Source organism: Simochromis diagramma, unplaced genomic scaffold (assembly GCF_900408965.1).
Source record: "Simochromis diagramma unplaced genomic scaffold, fSimDia1.1 OVJJ01000421.1, whole genome shotgun sequence".
NCBI lineage: Eukaryota > Metazoa > Chordata > Actinopteri > Cichliformes > Cichlidae > Simochromis > Simochromis diagramma.
Genome location: NW_024387250.1, coordinates 3,311,435 through 3,336,513, shown reverse-complemented (window position 1 = coordinate 3,336,513; position 25,079 = coordinate 3,311,435). Strand labels below are relative to the sequence as shown.

Genomic DNA, 25,079 nt, shown 5'->3' with positions numbered 1-25,079 from the left:
TGAGGTGCAGGGACAGCAAACAAGCCGGCAAGCATGCACACACAAGCGAGAACAGCAGGTATAAATGACATTCATGGGCATTGTCAGTTGGGTTGTTAAGTAGCCTATCTTCAGCACCAAAGTCCAGAAGCAGAGAAACAGCATGTGGGTGCTGTGCTGTAATCTTTGAGACTCCTTTCAGCTCCAGACTGCAGCAAGCTGAATCCTTGGTCTTTATTTAGACCTGCACATTGAGGCCTGGAGACATGAACTCCTGACCCACCTTTTAATGGACGGAGATCATATGTCAGATGTAGGTTCGAAGCTTCATAAAACCACACCAACAATTTTTTTTCTGCACTAGAGCCTACTAGGTGGTGCAGAACCTGCTCCCTTTTCTATCCCTTACAGTCTCACAGATGTAAAGCTGACCTTTATGAGTCTGCAGGGAGTCACAGCTCAATATGTTTACAACCTTCCCTTGTTCTTTCCTTGATATTGCGTGCCCCCACCCCTTATCTTGAATCATAATAGCTTAAGTTACCCCAACACTTTCCCTTTTTGGGGGCTATTGGCATGCATGACGTCATTTGGGAAGAGCTCTCACTTTGTGTGTGTGTGTGTGTGTGTGTGTGCAGGGAAGGCGTCAATGCGCACCAACACCAACCAGCTTGGCAGCTGTATTCCTTCGCTGTGATTGGACAGAGGGCGGTGATTCCTTCTGTCACGATTTGGGTCGCTCCCACCGGAGAACACCAACCGTCTGAGTCCAGCCTTTACCGAAGAGCTCTACGGAGGAGACGGTGCACACCGGGAGGAGAGGGTTTCCTCTCAGGGGCTGGGCTGACAACTCGGTATTTGTCCTCCTGTCGGTGAGGAGGAGAGGGAAGAAGCAGAGATAAGGGAGACCATCAGTGCTGGAGCGCCCAGCCGCCTTTCTTCTTCTTCTGTCGGGGCTGCGGTAAAAAAGTCGTTCACGATGCCGGTGTTTCACACCAAAACCATCGAGAGTATCCTGGAGCCAGTGGCCCAGCAGATCTCTCACCTGGTCATTATGCACGAGGAGGGGGAGGTAGACGGTAAAGCCATCCCGGATCTGACGGTGCCGGTGGCCGCTGTGCAGGCTGCTGTCAGCAACCTTGTGCGGGTGAGTTTGAATCAGGGCGTCAGTTCAGTATGAGCTCAATGGCAAAGTGCCTGCATGAAGTGACATTTACCACTCAAACTTTCAACCTGCAGAAAAGCGACATTTCTGGAGACTGGCTGTTGCAGTGGTGTGACAGCGTCTGTTTAATGTGTCATAAATCATTAGAATAGCAGGTCAGCAGACTGCCCTGCACCTATCATATGCCAATATCGGTTCATTTTATTTTCTGTGGAGCTTCTGCGTTCACGGAGTTAAATCCCTGTTTGGTCTTTATTTGCCATTAAAATTACATAAAGCTGTCATACACCCAGCTAACGCTCGTGCATGTTTTAACGGGGTCCTACAGTAGCTCCTACAGTAGTACAACAAAGCAACACAACATAGCAAAGTTTGCTGAGATTTGTAATCAGATGGCAGCTGAGGTCAATGAAGTTTGTAGGGCGGAAGAAATGAGTGGTGATTAAATTAAAAGCATGCCTCTCTCTCTCTCTCTCTCTCTCTCTCTCTCTCTCTCTCTCTCTCTGTGTGTGTGTGTGTGTGTGTGTCCTGCTGTGTCGTAGGTGGACCTGTGTACTGTAGGTTTTGTGCTCTCAGCTTCAACAGCCCAAGTTAGATTATTGCAGACTTTGCAGTTTATGAAACTCATCCATCCGTAGTAATAAACTCCACAGAGACTATATAAACACTCTGGTCATTTATCAGACTCCCACCTCATCTCTTACTCCTTTGCTCACCTCTTTGTTCATTCTTTTCAAAAATTCTTTGACCCTCCACTTTTCCACTTACACCATCACTGTCTTTCTTCTCTGTCCTGTGGAATCTAATTGGTCGATTTTTATAGAGAGCTAAGCTTTAGTCAGTCACTGATGTCCCCTCTGTACGCACTGCCTGGGAGAAAATCAATAGAGGCCACATCATTAATGCTGATCCTGGACGTTTGCATTGATGCTGGGGTGACCTGGCTTCACTCACTTAAGAGAAAATAGCAGCAGACAGGAGGACTTCTTACAGAGAAGAAGCTGGTTTCACGTTCATTAGTAGTTGCTTCTCTGGTCATGTTTTAAATAGAAACGACACACTAAATTGAAATCATTGCTCCTTAAATGTTAAAAATCTGATCTGCTGCACAGTGCCTACATTTTTCGAGACAAATGGTGGATGCGATGGTGGGATAGGTTGCACAATTAGTAACTTGTGTAGTGTTCCTGTGAAAAAAACTTAGGAGTGACATCTTTTGTGGTTCTTGAATAGCAGTCCACTCTTTCCCGTGCAAGGACACACAAGATCATCTTGATAAATATCTCATTAACTGATAATGACCCAGGCTGTTCAGTTTGAACTCGAACACTGCGCCATGCCACAATGAAAACCCCATCCTTTATCCAATACCCTCCAAGTGGATTAAGTCCTTGATGTCTCATTGCTACCAGGCATGCTCCTCTGTCTCTGCTTGTCCTTGTTGATTCATTCAGTTGATCCACACAGACAGCGAGCAGAAGGAGGCTAATAGCAGCCTCAGGCTTGTTGATGGGTCTCAGATGGAGTTGCGAGGTGTGAAGATATCAGGGCTGAGCACAGAGGGGGGAAAAAGGTGTCAGACAGAAGAAATGTTGGTAGGTAGGATGGAAGCATAAAAAAGGGATTAACTAAAAGTAATAAAGCCTGCATCTTTCCCCACTTCGCATTCTATAGTGGTATATTTATAGGGATGTAAGTTTTGAGAGTTGTTGTACTCTCAGACAAGATGATTGCTCCACTGACAGAGGAACGAGAGCTATGAAGTGGGTGACAAGATTGTGTTGAAAGCGAGCACAAAGGGCGCTTGAGAACTGAGCTTGTAAAACGAGCAGTAGCTGGTTGCTGGGTAGATACACTTAATTGGATGTAAGGACATGCACACATATGCTTTATTTTAGAAAGGTGAATCACTTCTACGCTCGTGCAATTTGAACTAAGATATAACACAGTATACAGCAACATGCCACCACAGAGTCCCACTGCACACTGATACAGTTTCACTGTTAACCCCGTCCACAGTGGGATGGCTGTAGGGGGGTACTTAAAATCTAGGTCACTGAGACACACACACACACTTGCAAAGATAGTGTCTGTCTCAATCCATCAGAAGTTGTGCGTGGGTTGATGCAGATCCGACTAAAAGATGTGAAAGATACGGTTGGTGTTTTTTATGTGCCTAAAAGTGTGAGCTTGGTGGAGTTTGCAAGGTGTCTGCTCCTCAAGGAGTCAGCACAGACCCTGAGTATGTTTGGGGGGTGGGAAGGGGAGGAAGGAATAAATAGATTTACCGTTGAGTGAAGTAACCACACGCTGATGGAAGTGAGCAGACTAAGACAGAGAGGGAGAGGAGGGAGGCTGCAGGAAGATGCAGAATTTTTCATGATTGGTAAGGGATGGAGAAAACATCCACATTAGCTTGGACGCTGTGAGGGAGAGAAAGTGTTTCTGGCTTTTTCAGACCAGACCCTGCCAAGCATCATGGTCTGCCCTCCCATCTCCAGCCCCCTACACACACACACACACACACACACACACACACACACACACACACACACACACACACACACACACAAACTCTTCTCAGCCGGCTCTAAATATGAGCCATCTCTCCTTGTTCTTTGGCAGACCCGGGAAAAGTCTTCTGGCTATGTGTCCACACATGCTCTCTGCTTCCCAGTGTGCCTTAAATCTATTCATGGATAAAGCTGTATTATGACATAAAGTCTTACAGCTGATAGATAGTTTACAGATTTGAAACTGATGTTAATAAAAGCAAATGAAATTCATGGGCAAGAGGAACCGGGGGCACGGTGATGAATCATCCAGAGTTATTGTAGATTTGTAAGATATTTTTTCTCCCTTTTTTTTTTAGTTTTGAACATGTTTGCTTGTTTTGTTTTTTTATAATTTCGGTGTGAGTGGTATTTGTCAAAGGAAAATATGTAAAAAACTGACACGCAGTCTGAGTCTTAGTCCCAGTTAACATACAGTATGAACCTTTGCTAAAAATATAGTATTTATTTTGTATTTTAGCCAATTAAATTATGTTTCACAGCTTGGTTTAAGGATCTTTCTGCTCACAATAACACAACAATGTTGTTTTTTTTACTCCATGAGAAAAAATATTCTTCTTTTTAATTTATTTATTCTTTAGTACAAGTTCTTGCACACACTGTCATTAAAGGTCTGGTTACCACATGAAAACCAGTAGAAGCTAATGAATCAAATATTTCCCAGTGGAGACCAAAACAGAGCTAAAACGAGCGGTTGACAGAGGACAGATGGCATGCAGCAGCATGGGATCATGTGGCCACAGTCTGTGAACCCCAGGCCACCAAGATGTTCTCTAAAATAATTATTAGTCATTAGTGGCAGGGAGAAAAGATCAGCCATCATTCACAGATTGAACAGAAATGTCAGCTGCACGCTCATCAGAGGTAATATCTCTGATCTATACACCCGCTCTGACAGCTGTGATTGACAGCTGCATTTCCTGCCGAAATAGTCCCAACTTGCAGGATGTACAACTGCACACACAAAAAACAACCCGAACACATGCATACACATCACACTGTCAGCAAACCTCTTAACTGTGCATTAATAATGTATTGAATAATCAATACCAAGTGTTGCTGCTTACAGGAAGCTCTTCTGCTCTCCGCAGCGCTTTGATCAGTCACCTGATGGCACTCTTTGAGTTCGCTTGCAGGGTTTAATCAGGAGGACATGCTCTACTTGGGGAGCTACATTCCTCACATTTTCGTGTAACAAAATCTTCATTTTCCAAACAGGGAAACTGACGGCTTCAGCTACTCAGCTAGGACTTCCTGTCCATTTTCAGATTACATTTAGACATACTGTAAGTATCTATTGCCATATAGCAAACAAAGTTGGTAGTAAAGTGGACTGGTTCTTATATAGTGTTTTTCTACTTGAGTAAACAAAGCACCACATTCACAGAAAAAACCCCCAGAAAAACAAAACATATATAGTTAGGTTTTAAAATGGTAAAATACTTGCTATGCATCTGAAAACAATCATTAAGGTTTTTTCCCTCCTCTCTACCTCACGTGTGCTCTGTGCATTTCTGGAAGAAGAAACACCTTTGTTCTCTCCTGGAGAAAATATTCATATTTATTCTGCTCAAAGATCCACTTCTGTCCCATAAATAATTGTTTTAGCTTCCATTAAAGAAATTCCTGTGTACTCTCGCTTACTTGTAGATCCTATATTAAATTAACTGTGAATTGATAGCACCTAGCGTTCAGTTTTCTCTGTTTTAATCAGTATTATGTGGTCCAAAAAGCTGCTTTTCTTTTTAAGTATCTCAGTCTCAGCATTTGTGACAGCAAATCAAACTGTTGAGGATCCTGAATCCTATGTTGAAACTGTTGAGCTGTTAGAAAAGTCTTGAGCTTTGATTGCTGAATTTTGAGCTTACATCACTTATATCTATCATTTTGATGGCATCATTTTACTGATTATGTAGCATGTAATTTATAGTAGATCTGTAAAGTCAGTGCAACAGGCATAGCTCATTGTTTTAAGGAGTTTAACATTATTTTTTATCCATCTATGTCTTGTTCGCATTTACATGGTGATTTCCAAATGTTCTCAAATGAAATCTTTTTTTTTTTTCTAAAGAAAATATCTAATTACAGTTTAGAAGTTTTGTGTGAATACTTTTTAGGACAGCTGTACTTAACATTTTGAGCAGTTAGACTGGTCATGAAGTACATTTTATTGGGGGTGCAGGTACTTCCATGTCACTTCTTTGAAACTGATTCATTGTTTAAGCATTTCACATTAAAAAAAATAAATAATGATGATGATGATGATAGTGTTATGCACTGACCAAAAGTGGAGTGCATCGCAAAGATATTAAAATCCCTACAGCAACCATAAATGTCATAAAAGCACCATCATAAGATGTGAAGAGGGAACTGGTTGGGGCTCAGAATATGCGATGGCTGCTTCCTGATTCTCTGGAGCCAGAAACTCTATTAAGCAAATTTCAGTGATGCAGCAGCAGGGAGACTGATGTCATCATCTCACTGTAATTGCATCTCAAGTGTGTGTCTGTTTGGGTCAGAGCAAGTTTTCTGTTTCACAGGTTAACAAACAGTCTGAACCTCTGCAGGAATACTGAACTTTAGTACACACCTTATCTTTGATGATTGTATCTGTGATTTTGTGCATCAAGGCTCTTCATTATATATCTGTTACTGATGTAGTTTCTAGTTTTGGGGAAGATTAAATGCCCTGACTCGTACTACTTTAATACCAGACATGTGTAATAAAATCCCAGTGCTTTCTAAAATAATTCCACCTCAACAGGAAAAAAAAATGCTTAATAAGTCAAAGCAGACAGTTCTGACACATCAACTTAAAATATTATGCAAACTAGATCACGGTGTGCATTTTTAAATCTTAGCTGTCAAACAAAATACAAATTTGAAGTCAGTTGCGCATTTCTTTTTTGACTTGTGATCTACTTTGATAGCTGGGAAAGGCCTCAGCCTCCACAAGTCTCTGAACTGGATAAGCTGAAGAGGATGGATGGATGCGTGGATGGATGATTACTTGCTTATGTTTAAATTGCTTAAGCAAAGCCAGTGAGTTATACTAATGAATAGATAAAGTCAGCACTGCAGATCTCCAGTATGGAGCCATGATCTGAAGATTGAAAGAGCTTTTGAAGTGCGACATTAAACGTCTTTCCTGCCTCTGTGTATAAAAACAGACCACAAAATCATCCCGAGCCTGAGCCGCTTCCCCTCAGGCAAAGATATGACATGCATGCATGACTGAAATAGGTGTGAATTGATACATACTCATTCACCCGTCATGCTATTAATAGTACTTGAACACTGCTTCCTGTATTGCAGGAGCTAATGATAATTTGTCTGTGGTTTTGTGTGTGTGCTGCAGGTGGGAAAGGAAACGGTTCAAACTACCGAGGACCAGGTGATGAAGAGAGACATGCCTCCTGCGTTTATTAAGTGAGTCTGCATCTGAAGCACTGTGTGCGTTTCTCTCTCACTCACAGAAACATCCAGAGAGAAAATTATGAGCAACAAATCCACTTTATCTCAGCGAACAGACAGAGAACTTGTTAAAAAGAGAAAAAAAAAAGATTTCAGCCCATTTAACATTAGGAAACGTGGCTGTGTTCCCAGCTACAACAAAGAGCCACTTCTGAGACCGGATCCGAGTGACCGTCCGGCTCCAGCTTCCAGACTGCTGAGAAGCTGTTTGTTGTTTTCCTGCTTGCATCCAAAGAGCTGACATGAACTCCGGGTGCTGGCTGAAAGCAGCTACTCAGCAGTTCTGGGGCTCACAGACCTCGCTGTTTTTGCTTACCCATATTTGTTGCAATTATGTCCACGCATATTCTACATTTCCAGTAATATCATCTGTCTGTCTCTGCCATATTTTTTTTTTTTCATTGCTTGTTTATATTTTTTTTCCTAATCGTTTTTCAGCTACGTTAAAAAGGTCCAGACCTCAATCAGATTCACATACCACTCTCACAGCTCACTCACACATACATGGGACACTAAACCATAAATCTCACTCACAGGGCTTAGGAGGGAGCATGTGGGAATGTGAACCTACCTAAATATAGATGAACCAGCAGCCATTGATACCCTAACCAATGGGGGTCAGAAAGAGAAGGGACCGGGCTTTATTTGAATGCTCCTAAAAATCTATCGTAATCACTGATCTCTGAAGTAGAAATTTAGGATTGCAAATGAAACCGCCTTTTTTTATTTAAAAAGCAGATTGCAAACTCTGAATTGAAAGTTGCATTAATTTGAGCCAATTTAAACATGTCTCAAGTCTCCACAGGTTTTAATAAGAAGGCCTTCTCAAATTTTGATCCTTCGAGTGCCAAATAAATAGTGAAAAACTCAAAGTGCACAACACGCTGCCTACTGTGTGGGCTGCTTAGCCTGACACCTTGTCAGCCTCACATCTCGCCTGTGTGTTGGTTTGGTTTTCCTTGATGTCTCTCGGGTCTGATGCAGTGTGACTGACTGGTAGGTGTGCGTGTGTTCAGTATGAGTCCTAAGTCTGCTGTGTGTCTTCAGGGTGGAGAATTCATGCTCTAAGCTCGTCCAAGCTGCTCAGATGCTGAAAGCGGATCCCTACTCTGTTCCTGCACGAGATTACCTGATCGATGGATCCAGAGGGATACTGTCCGGAACATCCGACTTGCTCCTTACCTTCGACGAGGCAGAGGTGTGTCTGTTTGTGCATGCCTCCTTACATTTGTGTGTCCTCATAATCACTCTCACTTCAGAGGTGTGGCATCTTTCATGGAAGTAAAGCTTTATATAGCCGTACAGAGGAAGAAGGAACTCAGCTTAGAGCTGTAATGGAGTCTCAGATGCACCCAGATCTAATCACTGAGATCAAATGACTTCCCTCTGTCATAACTCAGGGCGTGTATGCGTGTGTGTGTGTGTGTAAGTGTGAGTTCGGTCGGTTTGTTTGTGTGTACTCTTGTGTGATTGTTCAATGGCATCTCAATAAGTGGAATCACATTGGGCACGCGATTATGCGCACCATCACTAGCCTCATTTTTGAAAGAGCAGCTTCTCACAGTCACAAGACGTACATCACAAGACTGTACACGCACACAGACACACACAAGCCCACACACACAGACACACACAAAAAACTGAGTAACTTCATGCTAAAAAAAGCTCCTGCAAAGAAGGAATTTCCTTGTTGTCATATTAAAATGTGGCTTTTGTTTTACGCCTGCATCTGCTTAAGACTGTGTCCGCGCTGTGTTGTAGGTACGTAAGATAATCCGAGTGTGTAAAGGTATCCTGGAGTATCTGGCAGTAGCTGAGGTGGTGGAGACCATGGAAGACCTCATCACATACACCAAGAACCTCGGACCAGGTGAAGTTTTATCCCCACTACTCTGTGACAAAGTCTTTGTGTGGTTCTTAAAACATCACTTTAGTAAAGTAAAGATTCATACAGGTTAATTAAAAATAAGAGCCCTGATTCAAAATCTACTGCAACATGTATATTTTTACTCATTTTAATTTATTTAAATAAAGAAATTATAAATGTTATGGAACTGGAAAGAGGTAGGAACTGTCACCAATAAAGCCTTGACTAAGCCTAGACTTACAATATCATATTTAAAGATTGAGGCTTAGAAAATGCAAAAAGTCATTTAAAGGTAGAATTAATCGAGGCAATAACCGTCAGATTCACTGATAATGAAACAGAAGTTATAGTAATAAAGAATGTTTGCTGAATAATTTGTGCAGAGCTGTTATAAACTGTGCTTTTCGGATCAGTTTGCTTCATAAAGCAGAAAACGCGACAACAAACTTTTGTTTTACACGATTCTTTAGTTTAAAGATCCATCTGCCGGCTAAATTAACCGCTGAGTGCTCTTCTGACACTAAAATGCTTTGATTAAGGATCAGAGTCTTTTCACTGACAGGAGAACCATAAACAGGCTATTTATCACCAGAGGCAACAGGTCAATTGTGTTGTCAGTGCAGTGTGGCATAATGAGCTGGAGGAAATTTGATGCCAAACGTTTTCTCCCACTTGACTGATGCCTTCATTGTGTGAGATCAGTCGTTCGTGAAGTTACAATGTTTGTTGGAACTGCTTAGTTAGCGTATACACTGGGGGAAGCTTTTAGCCTTTGATTGTTCAAGCATACTTAAAGCAGTGCCAAAACCAAAGTCAATAACATTTTTTTTTCTTTTTTTTCCAGGGATGACCAAAATGTCAAAGATGATAGAGGAGAGGCAGCAGGAGCTGACACACCAAGAGCACAGACAGATGCTAGTCAGCTCCATGAACACTGTCAAAGAGCTGCTGCCCGTTCTTATCTCAGGTGTGTGTTCGTGGCTGCGCATGTGTGGGCTAACGACAGCACAGATCATTGAGCATCCAAGAGTTGTTATAGCAACGCAGATAATTACAGTCATTAAATGCTGGGGATGGGGATGTGAGTGTGACTGTGCGCATACGTCGCCTACAAACATCTCTGCTGCGCTACTCTTATACTCTGCACCAACCAACAGAGAAGAGGAACACTGTTTCAACTACTTGAATGCACTGAGACTACATGGTCAAGTGTCATAAAAATCTGAACTATTTGGCAACTAAAAGAGAGAAAGAAAAAATAATCTCTCTCTCTCTCTTTCTACATATATATGTATATAGATAGATTAAATTAAATTACATTATTGTTTTACCACACCTAAAAAGCATTTCTGAAGCTCTTTAGCATACAGGACATTTGAGCTTATTGATTTGGTTTTACTGCCCCCCATTTGCTGCACTGGTTCAGTCTCATTGAATTCAGGTGTTTTCAGTCCCACTACCACGGGTGTATCAGATCACATGCCAAGCTATGGACTCTGACTTTGCAAACATTTGTGAAAGCATGGATGGTTTTAAAGTGCTCACTAAATTCAAGCTTGGTATTGTAATAAGATGCCACCTTTGCAATAAGGCAGTTTGTGAAAATTCTTCACTTGATATTCCACAGAACCTCAACCACACAGACTCAGACCATGTGCGGGGTGAAAGCTGCCAAACCTCTCTTTACTGATTAACTGCAGAGTTCCAAACCCCCTATCGCATTAACATCAGCACAAAACTGTGCGGCAGGAGCTTCGTGGCATGGGTTTCTATGGCTAAGCTCCTCCTGTAGGTTTAATGCAAAGGCGATACTGGTACTTTTGTCCTGTAGTGTATATTGAAATGTATGTAACCACTGGGAGATCACTAACTGGTTTTGGACCACTGTGTTGAGACTTATCCATTGCATTCTTCCCCTTTTTTTTTTTTTCTTCATGACCATACTGGATAAGAGGGTCAAACTAGGGATTGATCAGTTAACTTTGCCAGGTACATCGATATTTTTAAACAATGGATAGTAAAAAAAAAAACAAAACAAAAAACCCGACATTAAATCAAATAAGATACCTGAGAAGATGAAAATGAAAAATGTTTGTCTATGGGTCTACACTTGCTTTTAGAGCCAGTAGCATTATTAGATAATTATTATAAAATAACAATTATAATAGTATTACAGATGCTGAAGACTATTTAAGATTTTAATCCCCATCCTTTAAAAGTTGGTAGATATGAAAAATAATGCCTATAAAGAGAGAAAATACTAAACTTGCATTAATCACCATCAGTCCAAGCATGTTAGTGCTGCCACAAAGGTCATTTAAAATCAGCATTTTAAAAGCTTTTATTTTTTAAAGTGGGTCATTTCTATTTGCCACAATAGATTCTTAGATTAAATGAGCACTTCGTCTTAAGTTGAATATATCGTCCTACCTGAGTTTAAACATAAATACTGTTATTTCTTTCCTCAGCTATAAAGATTTTTGTCGCAACGAAGAGTAGTCGAGGTGCCGGGGTTGAGGAGGCAGAGCGAAACCGAAGGTTCACTTTTGAAAAGATGAGCGCTGAAATTAATGAGATCATAAGAGTCCTGCAGCTCACCACGTGGGATGAAGACGCCTGGGCCAATAAGGTACAACCTGTGCTGCATTTAAAGACTATTATTTTTCTCATTTTACCCCACAAACCTAAAAAAAAACCCACAAAATAATCCCCACATACCTAAATCAGATTTCGCTGGCGTGCCTGCTTGCATACATACAGCCTCACTGAGCTGCATCTCTGAAAAAAAAAAAAATCACTCTTCACTTTCTGTCACTTTTTTCTTTTTGCTCGCTAGTATAACTCCTGGTTTTTCCTTTTTTTTCCTTTCCTTTCTGTACCTTCCTCCTCCATTCTTTTCCTCCCTGTAGAAGGTAAGCCTGTTTCTCTCCCCATCAGCGGTTTCCAGCATGCAAGCGTGTATGTGTGTGAGAGATAAGGAGACACAATATGTCCTCATGCTTACATTATTGTTATTATCTATCATGCTGGTATTTGACAGTAAGTGTTTTGTGTTTCAGTCCACTGACTGTTGGCTGATGTGTGATGTACAGCACACATACTTCATCACTTTATTGTCACATGTGCATATCTGTTTGTCTCCAGACGTCCATTCGAGTCAAACGGCCTGAAACAGAAGTTTCTCAGCTCTGTTATTTATTTTAACACCTGTCTTCAGTCATGGTATTTTTTCTCGTGTATCGTCTCGTGTTTACGCTGTCAAAGATCGACCATCGTAGCACAATAAGACGCTGTTTTTGGCTGCATATACATGCTTGGAAAAAGTAATTTTTGGGCATCAGTTAGAGATTGTGCATTGAGATAATTTAAGCCAAAGTTAAGCACTGTTTCACTCGTCTAACCTGTAACTCTGCATGTTTCTCTCTGCACACAGCCTCCTTTGATAATGATCTGTCTGTTTGTGTCTGTACCGCTGTGTATGAGCTGTGATAAGCACTTACTGTCAGTTTGTGAGAGAAACCGCTGGCAAGCGATGACTGCCGTCCTCTCGGGTCATGAATTATAGAAATAAGCTGGTTGGTGTCCAGATCCATCCATAATAGATGGGCTGTATTGAACGGTTCCACTTAAGAGGTTCATTCTTCTCTGAACTGGAAAAAACATTTTTTTCTCCTTTCTGGTTGAAGCACTGAAAGAGTCTCACATTTTAGATTAAGTCACTTAGTCTTATTTTCTCCTTTATAATAAGGAATTATTTTTAGCAAGACATTGTAAAAAGTGGTGATTTCTGTGTAAAACATAGAACCCATTTTACAGCATGAAATTAATAATGTAATACGACTTCATTGACTAATATTAATAGAACCAATTTTGTGCTGTTAGTGCCCACATTTAAGACTTCATAGCTTGCAGGCCACCATCCATTTAATCGTGGATAAACCAAAATATAGGTTTTATATGAGGCAGTTTTAATGTATACATCTATGTGTTGAACTTTCCCACAACAAAATAGCCTTTACAAATGTGAGCCAAGCAACCAAGTCCAGCTTTACATTGGAAATTAAAGTCTCACAGTTAGAAAACCTCCAAAAATCAGAAAGCTACACTGCTGGTAATACAGTTCCCCATTACAGTGAACATTGGATTTAAAGTTTATTTTGTTAGTCCTATACACTTCATCAGTCTTGTGTACACCATCCTCAACCCATAAATACTGACAACAGATTTAGATGTGCCCGAGTTTTCGTAAAGATAGCAATTATGACAACAAATAATCTGTAAAACTGTAACTACTTATAAAAAGTGTCTTTTTTCTGTAATGAAAGCAATATATTTTTCTTTAACACATCTCTTCTCTTTACTTCAGGATATGGAGGCCCTGAAGAGATCTCTGGCTTTGATTGAGTCAAAGATGGCACAAGCTAAAAGCTGGCTCAAAGACCCTCACGGACAGCCAGGTGGCTGTTTGTTTCTTATCTATTGTGGCTTCAGCTAAAAACACCTAATCGTCAAACGTGAATGTCATGCCATGGCGGTCTGTCGTTTCCAGGAGACCTCGGTGAGGTGGCCCTGCGTGTAATACTGGACGAAGCTGGTAAGGTGGGAGAGCTGTGTGCTGGGAAGGAGAGGAAAGACATACTGGCGACCACTAAGGCTCTGGGACAAATGACTGACCAGGTCACAGATCTACGAGCTAGGTAGGGTTTTTCTGCAAGAACGTGTGAGTTAAACAGTTTTCCATCCTCTGTCCATGGTGTGCGATTAGGTGCGCATTTGAATTGTGTATTCAGCTGTCAAGCCTCAGCTGAGTATCTTTGTTGTTCTTAACAGAGGCCAAGGCCCGACCCCAGGGTGTGTGCAGCGTGCCGGCCAGTGCTCGCAGGGCTTAGACTTGTTATTTGGCAAAGTGGACAGTGCTGCTCGCAGACTGGAGGCTCTAATCAATGCCAAACAGGCTATTGCCAGGAGGCTGGATGCTGCACAGGTCAGATAGAACAACAATAATATCAGAATGAGCTACACTAACCAGGGAACTGCTTTATTCCAGCAAATCCGACTCTCTACTTCTCTAATCCTTTTCCAAGCAAGTGTTGCAGTTAATACTTTACAAATTCTCTCAGAATTATTATTGTTTAAAAGAGAGACCCCACTGGGTAAAATCTTCACTAGTAAATAGCCCCTTCACATGGTAGAAGCTCTACTGTGAGACATGTGTCAAAAGATGTACTTATTTCATATGTCATACTGCACATGTGCATATTTAGGCATGGCTGGCTGATCCTCACGGCGGTCCCGAGGGGGAGGAGAACATCAGAGCGCTCCTTGCAGAAGCCAAACGCATCGCCGATCTATGCGAAGACCCCAAAGAGAGGGATGACATCCTGCGTTCCATAAGTGAGATCGCAGGACTCACTGCCAGGCTTATGGAGCTACGCAGACAGTACGGTTTCACCTCACATTTCTCATGCTCGATGACACGTGCATTGTGAAAACTATACGTAATACTTAGACACTCTTTCCATAGGCTCAAACTGCAACCCCATGCCACCAATAGGTGGCATATTTTACCCACCTGGAAAGTATGTTGTTGCCTGTCAACCTTGGGCATGAGTCCTCCAAAAAGGTTTTAAACTGTTTGAATACGGTGTCACGGTGTTTTTGTGGAGGGGAATTTAAAGGGAAATATCACTTAACTAAACAACAGACTTTAATCCAAATGCTTCTGTAGCTCAGTGGATGATGGCGAAGATGATGATGAAGATTAGTTGCTTTTAGGAACATAACTGTAATGGTCTTCTGCTGCATTTATTGAGCATAAAGCAAATTCAACTTCAAACACTGAACAAATTACCTAGATATGCTCTAATTAATACTGATCTGCACTTTGAAGGTAAAAAATGTAGAAAATGTGGCTATGATTTCCGCATTTGGAACAGATAGTACTTTTACAATGTGTAATTTAGTAGAGATATTATCACTGTATTATGGTATCCTGTCAAAACGGCTGTGCAAGGTCATAAAAAGAGAATCTGACTTTGTTCTTCTTTTCTTAGAAGAATGATAAAGGCATTTCTTAAACTGTGCCCTGAATTATTGTCCTGACCAGAACTTGTAGTTTTATGTCTAATAATCTGGACATACACATATAGAAATGTTTTGTCTTTATTTCTACTACACAAAAAAGCAATGTTAGGCTTTAAAAGTGGTATTTCTCTTTTTTGGTGGTATCTAACAGGGGTGTAGTGTTATTTTATAGTCTATATTAAGTCTTTTATGCTTTTTTGTCTCTCTCTCAAGTTGTCTATCTTTGTTACTGTCTCAGGGGTAAAGGTGACAGTCCTGAGGCCCGTGCACTCGCTAAGCAGATTGGGGCGGCGCTACTGACCCTGCAGTCTAAAACCAACCGCGCCGTAGCCAACATGAGACCAGCCAAGCCTGCAGTAACCTTGGAGGGCAAGATGGAGCAGGCCCTCCGTTGGGTGAACAACCCTGGAGTGGACGACAGAGGAGTAGGTAAGTGGTGCTGGATGACTGCTCTAGGGAGTGATGATGCAGTAGTTTGTCTCAAAAATAAACACCCTGACCTTCCAGCGCATTTTGTGCATCTCTGTGGATGATGGACGGATTGTAAAAGAAACCAGACACCAAGCGAATATCGCTCTTTGGGGATGTTAGCCATTTGTGATCAGTGAGGTAACTGTGAAATTACTCAGGCAGGAAATGTGATTGCGTGGCACAGAAATGACTGTGCTGTTTCCTTAAATGCCCACAATGATGCATTTTGTGCATCACTGATTGACTAACTTGACTAGTTTAGTCATTCAGGGACTCTTGTATTGTTTTCATGCTTTGTTATTGCAGTCTTCCTGCTTTGTCATTTGATTGTTTCCTATTTCGTCCCATGCTTCCGTATGGGAGCAGAGTGTGAGATGCTACAGTGGAACACAGGTATCTCTCTATGAAGCTTTCTTAGAAGACATAACCAAACATGTTATTATTAGTAACATTATTAACTTCCTGGAAACTATATAATGTTAGCATTTACTGCAAACTATAGCTTCCTACTATTGATGTTGCAAGAAATGACATCACTTCTCACTTTGTATTTTTAGTCCCTGTGACCAACAAAAAGAAAAAAGAAAAAGCGATACTTCTATATCTAAATATGGGTTGTTATTGAGGTATCTAGAGCATGACTTCTACCCCGTGTTACTCTCTAGGTCAGGCAGCAATCAGAGGAATGGTTGGGGAAGGGAGGAGGCTGGCAGGAGGCCTGTTAGGCCCGTATCGTCAGGATATGATTGGGCGCTGTGACCGAACAGAGGCTCTGATGACATCCTTGGCAGACATGGCTGGCAGGGGAGAGGCTGAGGCTCCTCATGCACGCGCTACAGCTGCACAGCTGCAGGACACCCTTAAGGTATCTCACAAGCAAGCACATTTAGTCTATAAATAAATTAATGCAGAAACACAACCTCCCCTGTAATCATATGTAAACAAGTTTCCAAATACACAAAATATACCTGACTAAAAATCGTGGAAAAGGGGAAAATGCACGATGGCTAGAATATTTCTGTTTGATCCAAAGGTGCAGCCAATATAACAAAAGCATGGGGACTGAGGATGCATAGTGTGAGACTCAGTAATGTTGATTTCATTGAAAGTGCTGGTGCAGAGCTCCCCCTGGTGGATTTATGCAACAATCTCTGCTTCATCCAGGACCTGAGGCAGCGCATGCAGGAGGTGATGACCCAGGAGGTGTCTGATGTTTTCAGTGACACCACCACACCTATCAAACTGCTGGCTGTGGCTGCAACTGCACCTCCCGATGCACCAAACAGAGAAGAGGTCAGTAATGCACAAAACACAGCACCAATAACACATCCCATTCATCTGTTTCCACTAATAGACACCATGGCTCAGCTGTGTGGCGTGGGAGGTTGATTATGTCTACACTTTGACTGAAGTGCTGCTAATGTTTGTGAAAGGTTTTTGAAGAGCGCGCAGGGAACTTTGAGACCCACGCGGGTCGGCTGGGGGCAACGGCAGAGAAGGCTGCTGCTGTGGGAACAGCCAATAAGACTACAGTGGAAGGCATCCATGCTGCTGTGAAACATGCTAGGGAGCTCACACCACAGGTGCTTCTGTTTGATTTGGCCGCCCCTGATTTGCATGATCACGTATCAAGATAAAACCTGTAGGTGTTATATACAGTCTGAGCGTGACTTGTTTACTTTTTTGTTTGTTTTCACATCCAGGTAACGTCTGCCGCTCGGATCTTGTTGAAAAACCCTGGGAACAAAGCGGCGTATGAACACTTTGACACCATGAAGAACCAGTGGATCGACAATGTGGAGAGACTCACCGGTGTGAATTTTCTCAGCATTTCTCGTGCTGCTTAAAATATTACCTTTCTGCACATGAGAGAGGATTTACAGAGGCGTGCTTATCTGTGTTTTCTCTCCCAGGTCTAGTGGATGAAGCTATCGACACCAAATCTCTGCTAGATGCGTCTGAGGAGGCGATAAAGAAAGACATCGACAAGTGCAGAGTTGCCATGGCAAATGTTCAGCCCCAAATGCTTGTTGCCGGGGCAACAAGCATAGCAAGGAGAGCTAATCGGGTCCTGTTGGTGGCTAAGAGGGAAGTTGAGAACTCTGAAGACCCACGATTCAGAGACACTGTGAAACACGCTTCAGACATCCTCTCGCACACCATCTCGCCTATGGTGATGGACGCCAAGGCGGTGGCAGGGAACATCCAAGATAAAGGTACAGGAGAAAAACATGTTTAATATAATGAGTGATAAAGAATGACTCAAGTTTATTTACCATGTTTTCGCTGTTTGTCCCAAAGCTCTGCAGAAAGCCTACTTGGACTCGTGTCTGAGGATCCTGGCTGCAGTCGGAAAAGTTAGAGAAGCCTTTCAGCCTCAGGAGCCGGACTTCCCTCCTCCACCTCCTGACTTGGATCAGCTCCATGTAAGCACATTCAAACACACATAACACACTTTATTCCCACAGTAGACTTTAGCAGTAGTAGTTAAACTATTAAACTGGGATTCCAGTGTTTTAGGGAAATATATCAGTCTTCCTTTATGTGGGGTTAACAAACTTTCTGAAACAGGGTCTTCACATTGCTCATGAGTGGGTTACGACGGCCAAGAATATTTTTTCTATGATTTAAATTTGATTGTCTCCATTTATTTTAGACCTAAATATAATATTGTTTGTCCCGACTTGATAAAAATACTCATTTCTGGTATGTACTCTGGTTCTGCCGGAGGTTTCTTCCTGTTAAAAATGAGTTTTTCCTTCTGGCTGTTGCCAAGTGCTTGCTCATAGAGTCCTCTGATTGTTGGAGTTTTCTTTGTATTATTGTAGGGATTTACCTTACAATATAAAGCACATCGAGGAAACTGTTCTTATGAATTTTATATCAATAAAACTGAATTTAAATATACTTGTGAATCACATATTGTTATGCATGGTGGTCAGACCCAAGCAATTTAGGATCAAACAGCAGTATGATGGAATAACGTCTATGAATTATTATGAACTACCTGTATGTGTGTTTTCAGGTTAGTGATGAGCAGGCCCCACCCAAACCTCCATTACCAGAGGGGGAAGTGCCTCCGCCTCGGCCTCCTCCTCCAGAGGAAAAGGACGAGGAGTTCCCGGAGCAGAAAGCTGGAGAGGTGCTCAGCGAGCCCATGATGGTGGCAGCCAGGCAGCTGCACGATGAGGCGCGCAAGTGGTCAAGCAAGGTCAGTTCACACAAACACGCATATTTGCATATTTAGCCAAACATCTGTGTATAATTTTAAAGTCATGATTTCTAGTTAGTTGCTGGCTAGTTGTCTAAAGAAAAAAAAAGTCCCATCTGTGGATGGGGGGGAACCGGAAACTGTCATCTGTTTAAAGTGTCAGCATGTGACTTTGTTCACGGTGTACACGTGCACACTCAACATGCACGAAGTGAATATGAGATATTGCAGTGAGAAATCCCAGCCTCAAATCTATATTACAAAAGCTCACTCCACTTACAGCAGACGTTATCTACTTCGTCTTTCCTCATATCTCTGTGGCTGTCAATGTTCCGTGTGTGTGTGTGTGTGTGTGTAAAAGAACTGTACACAGGAACAGCTAATCTGTATAAATAACTAGGAGTAATGCCCTCTTGCTATCTTTGTGGAGCTGATAACCATCTTCCCCTTAATGGCGCCGCTAACAGTTTTTCCACAGATGTTTTGTGTGTCTTTTAAAAACTATCCACAAACATCCAGACATCTCTGGTGTTGGGTCACACTCAGTTTGCCAACTCAGCACTAGACCTTGTTTGATTATGCAAATAGGTTATAAACTCTCAGCTCAGCCACCGCCTCAGAGTAAGGCACATCATCCACCCGCTGCCTTCCCAAACCAGCTCCTCTTTCGTTTTAATTTCCCCCCATCTAAATCGTCTGTGCCTATGTGTGCAGTTTCACCTCCCCTGTCCCTGCACCTTCACCTTGCTTGAATACGCTCCTCCTTCCTCCTGTAAATCTCCTGTCCTTTATTCTTCCACCCAGTGCCTCTCATACTATACTAAATGCCTCCTTTTCCCATGCTTCCTTCCCTCCTGCTATCCCTGGCTTTCCACTCCCCTCTTCTTCTCCACATTCCTCCTTTTTTTCCTCCTCCTCCCACCCCTTTTGCCTCCCTCCCTTTCCTTCCCATCCCCATCAATCCTCCAACCACCACCAACAAACCCCCCCACTGCCTGGCCCAGCCTGAAGATGAGGAGGCAGTAGAGGAGAGGGAGGTAGATGATGAAGATGAGTTTACTGATGGTGAGGATGACTATGAGCCAGAGCTGCTGCTGATGCCATCCAACCAGCCTGTCAATCAACCCATTCTGGCAGCTGCCCAGTCTCTCCACCAGGAGGCGCGCAAGTGGTCCAGCAAGGTCTGCGCACATACATGCACATGAGCGCACACACAACCACATGTGGATCAAACAGTATGTGTAAAAGGCTCTAATTGTTTTGGGTACTGTTTGACCCACGCACGCACACGTGCACGTACACCCACGCATGCAAAAAGATAAATGCACAACACAAGGAAAGCCTCGCAGGACAGGAAACACCCACCGGGGGCTGTCTGAACACTGAGCTCTGCATCTGCCACTACCAATGGAAAACTCCAACCAGCTGCAGCTGCTGTTTTACTCTTGTTGCATTATTTTCAGACCTGGTTACACAAATGGTAATGCTGATGCCATGCAATGGTTGCACAAAACGTTGAGGACTGTGGGAATGTCAGGTGTGATTGTTGCACCACGTGGATAAACTGGTACTGGCTTCACAAGCCCTTAAGCTCATGTTTGGGTAAAGCGGTTCAAAGGAGGAGGCAGACGCTCTGTCTCATCATTGCCTCTGTTGTCAGACTTTCATTGTCTGGCCAACCTGTGAAGCCAAGGATGACAGTTTCCCAAAGACTTCTGGGTGATTTATATATGACATTAGATTGCCTGCTTACCCACTCTGGTCACCTGCTTCTGCTTTTTAGCCCCTATTATTAATCACTTTAACATCACCTCATGTGTACTAACTTCAGGTTGACTCTAATATCACAAAGAAAATGAAAATCTCAATTAAAAATCGTGTTAAACATGCTTGCATTTAATTTGAATTCAAATGTAATAATACAAAACACTAGAATTTTAATGTCTGGTTTCCCAAAACCATGTTTCTCTGTTAACAGCTTTAACTGCTTCCTCCTTTTCTACATCCCCATTCTTCAACAGGGTAATGACATCATAGCCGCAGCCAAGCGGATGGCTCTGCTGATGGCAGAAATGTCTCGGCTGGTGCGTGGTGGAAGCGGGAACAAACGAGCACTGATCCAGTGCGCTAAGGACATCGCCAAGGCCTCGGATGAGGTGACAAGACTGGCAAAAGAAGTGGCCAAACAGTGCACTGACAGACGCATCAGAACGAACCTGCTGCAGGTGAGGATTTGCATAGACACAAGCGCACTCTGTCTTCAACGGGAAACATCTAACATCTGTTCTTCCTGCCAAAGGTCTGTGAACGAATCCCTACCATCAGTACTCAGCTGAAGATCCTCTCTACTGTCAAAGCCACCATGCTGGGACGGACAAACATTAGTGAAGAGGAGTCAGAGCAGGTAAACGCACAACAAAGCACATACAGTTGTGGTCAGAAATTTAAATTCACCCGTCATGGGCATGAATGTCATGGTATTTTAATGATTTCTTTGAGCTGTTCTTTTCCCAGAGTGGAGTGATTGTGCAGCATACATATTTAATGACTTTAATAAGCAAGAACTTGTGCACAAGTTTGAATTTATGAAGGATTTTCTCTCATCCACATAAGGTCAAAAGTGTACATACAGGCTCAAATATATACATACCCTACCTACTAATGTTTGTTTAATGTCACTTAGCAAGTTGCAGCTTGACCAAATGCATTTGGTAATCATCATCAAACTTCTGGCATCATTTTTGGCTCTCTTCTTGGCAGAATTGGTGAAGTTCATTTAAATTGATTGGTTTCCAGGCATGGACCTGACTTTTAAGTGTAATCCGCAAATTTTTAGTAGGGTTGCAGTCAGGGCTTGATGTTAGCCTTGAGGTTTACTCACTTTAAACTAGTTTTGATGTGATTTGGGGATCATTGTCCTGTTGGAACATCCAGCTGCGTCCAAGTTTCATCTAGATGTTAGTTTGAACTGAAGCTGAAGAATTTAGGGGTAGCCCTCCTTCTTCATTATTTCATCCACTGTCCACTGTATTTGGCAGTAAAACAAGCCCAAGAACATGCTACAACTACCATGATGCTTGACAGATGGTACAGTGTTCTTAGATTTGAAAGCCTCACCTTCAGTTTTTCCAATCACACCTTTAATCACCTTGCTTCACTGTGCACAGTAACACTGGTGTTCCAGCAGTTTCCAGTTCACGGCAGGCCTGAACCTTGGAGGTTCCTGGGTTGTTCCTGAACGGTGACAGTTGGGGTTGTTTCTGTTATTACAGTAAATGTATAATATGGCAATCTCTAAGCTGACAGGCAAGAGAAAAAATAGGAAAGAAAGAAAAAGGAACAGTGGAAAAAATGGGACAAAGTACAATAAAAGGATAGAGCACAAATAGAAAAGCACAAATGTTGTGCCTGTAAGAAAAAAAAACACCTGGAACAGCAAAATGTTAAAAAGCACAGAGACACAAATCAACAATCTTCTTTTGTTTTGTGTCAGTGTTTGTGTCTTTGTCACGTCTTGCTTTTTAAAGATGTACGTTGTACAATCATTTCACCCTGCAACAGTTCAAAGAAATAATTAAAAAGCTCAAAATCAAGATGACATTTGTAAGTAAACTTCTCACCCCAACTGTACCTCACAGTGATGCACAATCCAACCTTTTTTTCTATTATTATCCATAAACTCAGCATCTGCAGAAAGCAAAGTGCTACTTCAATGCCGTAGCTGTCTTTTCAAACTTGAAAAGCTCTACTACACACTGCAGTCCCTGTTATTACACTAAAAGCTGAGTTGGTAGTCTGGCATGACTGAACAAATGTAACTGATGGGGCACTTAATTTTTTTTTTATAAATCTGCATTTAAGGTGGATTAGTCATGTCATGGCCAAAATTTGTGACAGATCTTTAAGTAAGCTGTTATTTTACTGCTTTGTTTGCCTCACCAGGCCACAGAGATGTTGGTCCATAACGCCCAGAATCTGATGCAGTCCGTGAAGGAGACGGTCAGAGAAGCAGAAGCAGCCTCCATCAAGATCCGCACCGATGCGGGCTTCACCCTCCGATGGGTGCGGAAGACCCCCTGGTACCAATAATCATACCTGGTCGCTGACATGGATGATGCTCTTTCTTTAAAACTTTGCTTCAATAGCACAAACCTCGAGTAAAGTAGCAATGTGCATATGCATTAAGCGTAAGCATGTGCACTTCAAGAGGAAGCTGCGGGATTTTGAGCCATTCTCCACTGTAGTTTGGGTGTTTGCACCAGGAAGCATTAGATCTGGTCCCATGCAGGTTTCTTTTAATGGCGTGAGCGGAATCGCACAGGTATATCGGAGACAGTTTTTTAAAGTATATTTTTGGTATGTTGTGTTACAAGACTTTATCCAAAGTTCAGGTATATATTTTTTGCATGAAAATGTTTTCTATTTTCTAAAGGCGAATTATGACACTAAAATGCTCCCAGAGGACGTTTACTTTGCATTCAGTTTTTTTCAGTGAGTTTCTTACTGTCTATTGTACATACAATAATTGTTTGTTTTATGAAAGATTTTTAGCTTTATTCACTCAGTTTGACTCTAAAGTCGGGAGTAGTGGAGCGAGCTGAGGAGCTCACTTTCCTTCCTGTTTACTTTTTAACAATAAAGGTTCTTTACTAAAGATCTACAAATTCAGAAGTTCTAGCATCATCACTTCAATGATTTTATACTTGAAGAACTTAAAGGTGTTATGAATACAAGTGAGACAGTTTTAAAGCAATTATATGATTAGAATAAAATATATGGTTGTTAGTGACTATGTTGTTTCTTGGGAGGTTGACACTACAGCTCACGGGTTTTCACTTGACAGCAGCAGTATGTGTGACATTGAAGTCAAAGTCAAGCTTAACTGATATATTTTTAATGTGTGTTTTCAGTTCTGTGTTTTCATTTTAGTTGAACTTCCACAGTGATCAATGCCAAAGGATTTGTTTTACATTACTGTGAGCTTCTAAACACTCAAACTCCAGGTTACTGCAGACAGTGCCGTCCTCTGTAGAGGACCCGGAGTGCTTTTTTTTTTAAGGTCTGTTTATTTTTAGCCAAAATATATGAATGTTTTACTCTGCTTTGCATTTTTTTTGTAATCTATTTGTAGTGCTGCACTGTACTGCACTCTTTGTAACAGTTGAACTGTTTGGAAATTTTAGCAAAGCTGATGATTTTAGGCAGCATCCTTTTATTGTTTGGGTGTTTATTTTTTAGATATCCAGATATCCCTCTGTCTGAGCTCAGTAGTCCCACGTTAAACGCTCTAAAGCATCATCTGAAAAATCCATTTGTTTCCTTTTTTAGATGACCCCGGTGGTTTGAAAACAAGACAACTCTTTTTATCAGGCAATATTGTCAGCCTAGCAACGTAGATTTTATTTTTAGGTTAACACTAAAATATATTTAAAATGAGTTTGTTGTCATCTGGGATTAAACATATTTTTACATTAATACATGCAGTCAGTCAGCAAATTCATATTTTTATTTCCTTTAATTTAACAGTGGAGAATTTGTATGCACCTGTATGTGAAGTCTTTTCGTTTAAGCAGTAGTAGTGAGCAGTCCAAATGACACTAATGGACAAGGCTCTGGATTGCAGCACAGAATGTTAACCGCATTTTCACTTTTATTTGGGCCTACTGAGCATGTAGCAGCACTGACTATTCACTGAGAGCGACACAATGTAGATCTGCGTGTGTACCTGATGTGTTCATTCACACCCAGAATGTATACTGATAGCTTCTAGCCCTGCCAACACATCTGCTGTGCCTTGGAAGAAGAATAAAAGACTATAATGATGACTGGACTTGGCCTCTTGTTCTCTGTTCTAAGTATTAGAAAAACTCATGACCACACATAACAACGTCTAGGGTTTACAGAGAATGGTCTGAAAGAAATACCAGGAAAGAGTCAGGCTCATCAAACCAGGTCCCTTGTTGTCCAGTTTGGCTGAGAATGTGTGAATTGTAGCCTCTGTTTCCTGTTCTAGGCTGACAGAATTGACTCCTGGTGTGGTTTTCTGCAGTGGTAGTCAATCTGCTTCAAGGTTTGGCATGTTGTGTATTCAGACTTGCTCGTCTGCATACCTTGGTTGCAACAAAAGCTTGTTTGAGTTCCTGTTGCCTTCCTGTAAGGTTGAAGTAGTCCAACCATTCTCTGACCTCTGAAAGCAATAAGGCATTTGCAACCAGAGAAATGACGCTCACTGGATATTTTCTGTCCTTCAGGCCA

At 41.9% G+C, this 25,079-nt stretch overlaps 1 protein-coding gene across 8 annotated transcripts; it reads left to right on the top strand.

The window, feature by feature from the left end:
• Positions 1–681: 681 nt before the first annotated feature.
• LOC120715056 (vinculin-like) lies at positions 682–24,654 on the top strand. 8 transcript variants are annotated; one of them, XM_040001812.1, is made up of 25 exons: positions 682–1,126; positions 7,076–7,146; positions 8,239–8,389; positions 8,953–9,061; positions 9,903–10,025; positions 11,527–11,687; positions 11,968–11,970; positions 13,425–13,515; positions 13,608–13,755; positions 13,889–14,042; positions 14,323–14,498; positions 14,583–14,681; positions 15,381–15,571; positions 15,980–16,006; positions 16,279–16,478; positions 16,778–16,906; positions 17,047–17,196; positions 17,317–17,425; positions 17,527–17,829; positions 17,915–18,039; positions 18,639–18,824; positions 19,829–20,005; positions 20,846–21,049; positions 21,124–21,228; positions 22,767–24,654. In XM_040001812.1, the coding sequence occupies exons 1-25, from the start codon at positions 959–961 to the stop codon at positions 22,911–22,913; spliced, it is 3,507 nt and encodes a 1,168-aa protein (XP_039857746.1). In that variant the 5' UTR covers positions 682–958; the 3' UTR covers positions 22,914–24,654. The 8 variants fall into 8 exon arrangements, with proteins under 8 accessions (XP_039857746.1, XP_039857747.1, XP_039857748.1 ...); XM_040001813.1 differs by lacking the exon at positions 15,980–16,006 and having other exon boundaries at positions 683–1,126; XM_040001814.1 differs by lacking the exon at positions 14,583–14,681 and having other exon boundaries at positions 684–1,126.
• The last annotated feature ends 425 nt before the right edge of the window (positions 24,655–25,079 follow it).

Coding starts and splice junctions, on each gene's coding strand:
- LOC120715056 (XM_040001812.1), top strand. CDS start 959: ATGCCGGTGTTTCACACCAAAACCATCGAGAGTATCCTGGAGCCAGTG. Junction 13,516..13,607: donor AGACCCTCACGGACAGCCAG/GTGGCTGTTTGT, acceptor TGTCGTTTCCAG/GAGACCTCGGTGAGGTGGCC. Junction 21,229..22,766: donor GTGAAGAGGAGTCAGAGCAG/GTAAACGCACAA, acceptor TTGCCTCACCAG/GCCACAGAGATGTTGGTCCA.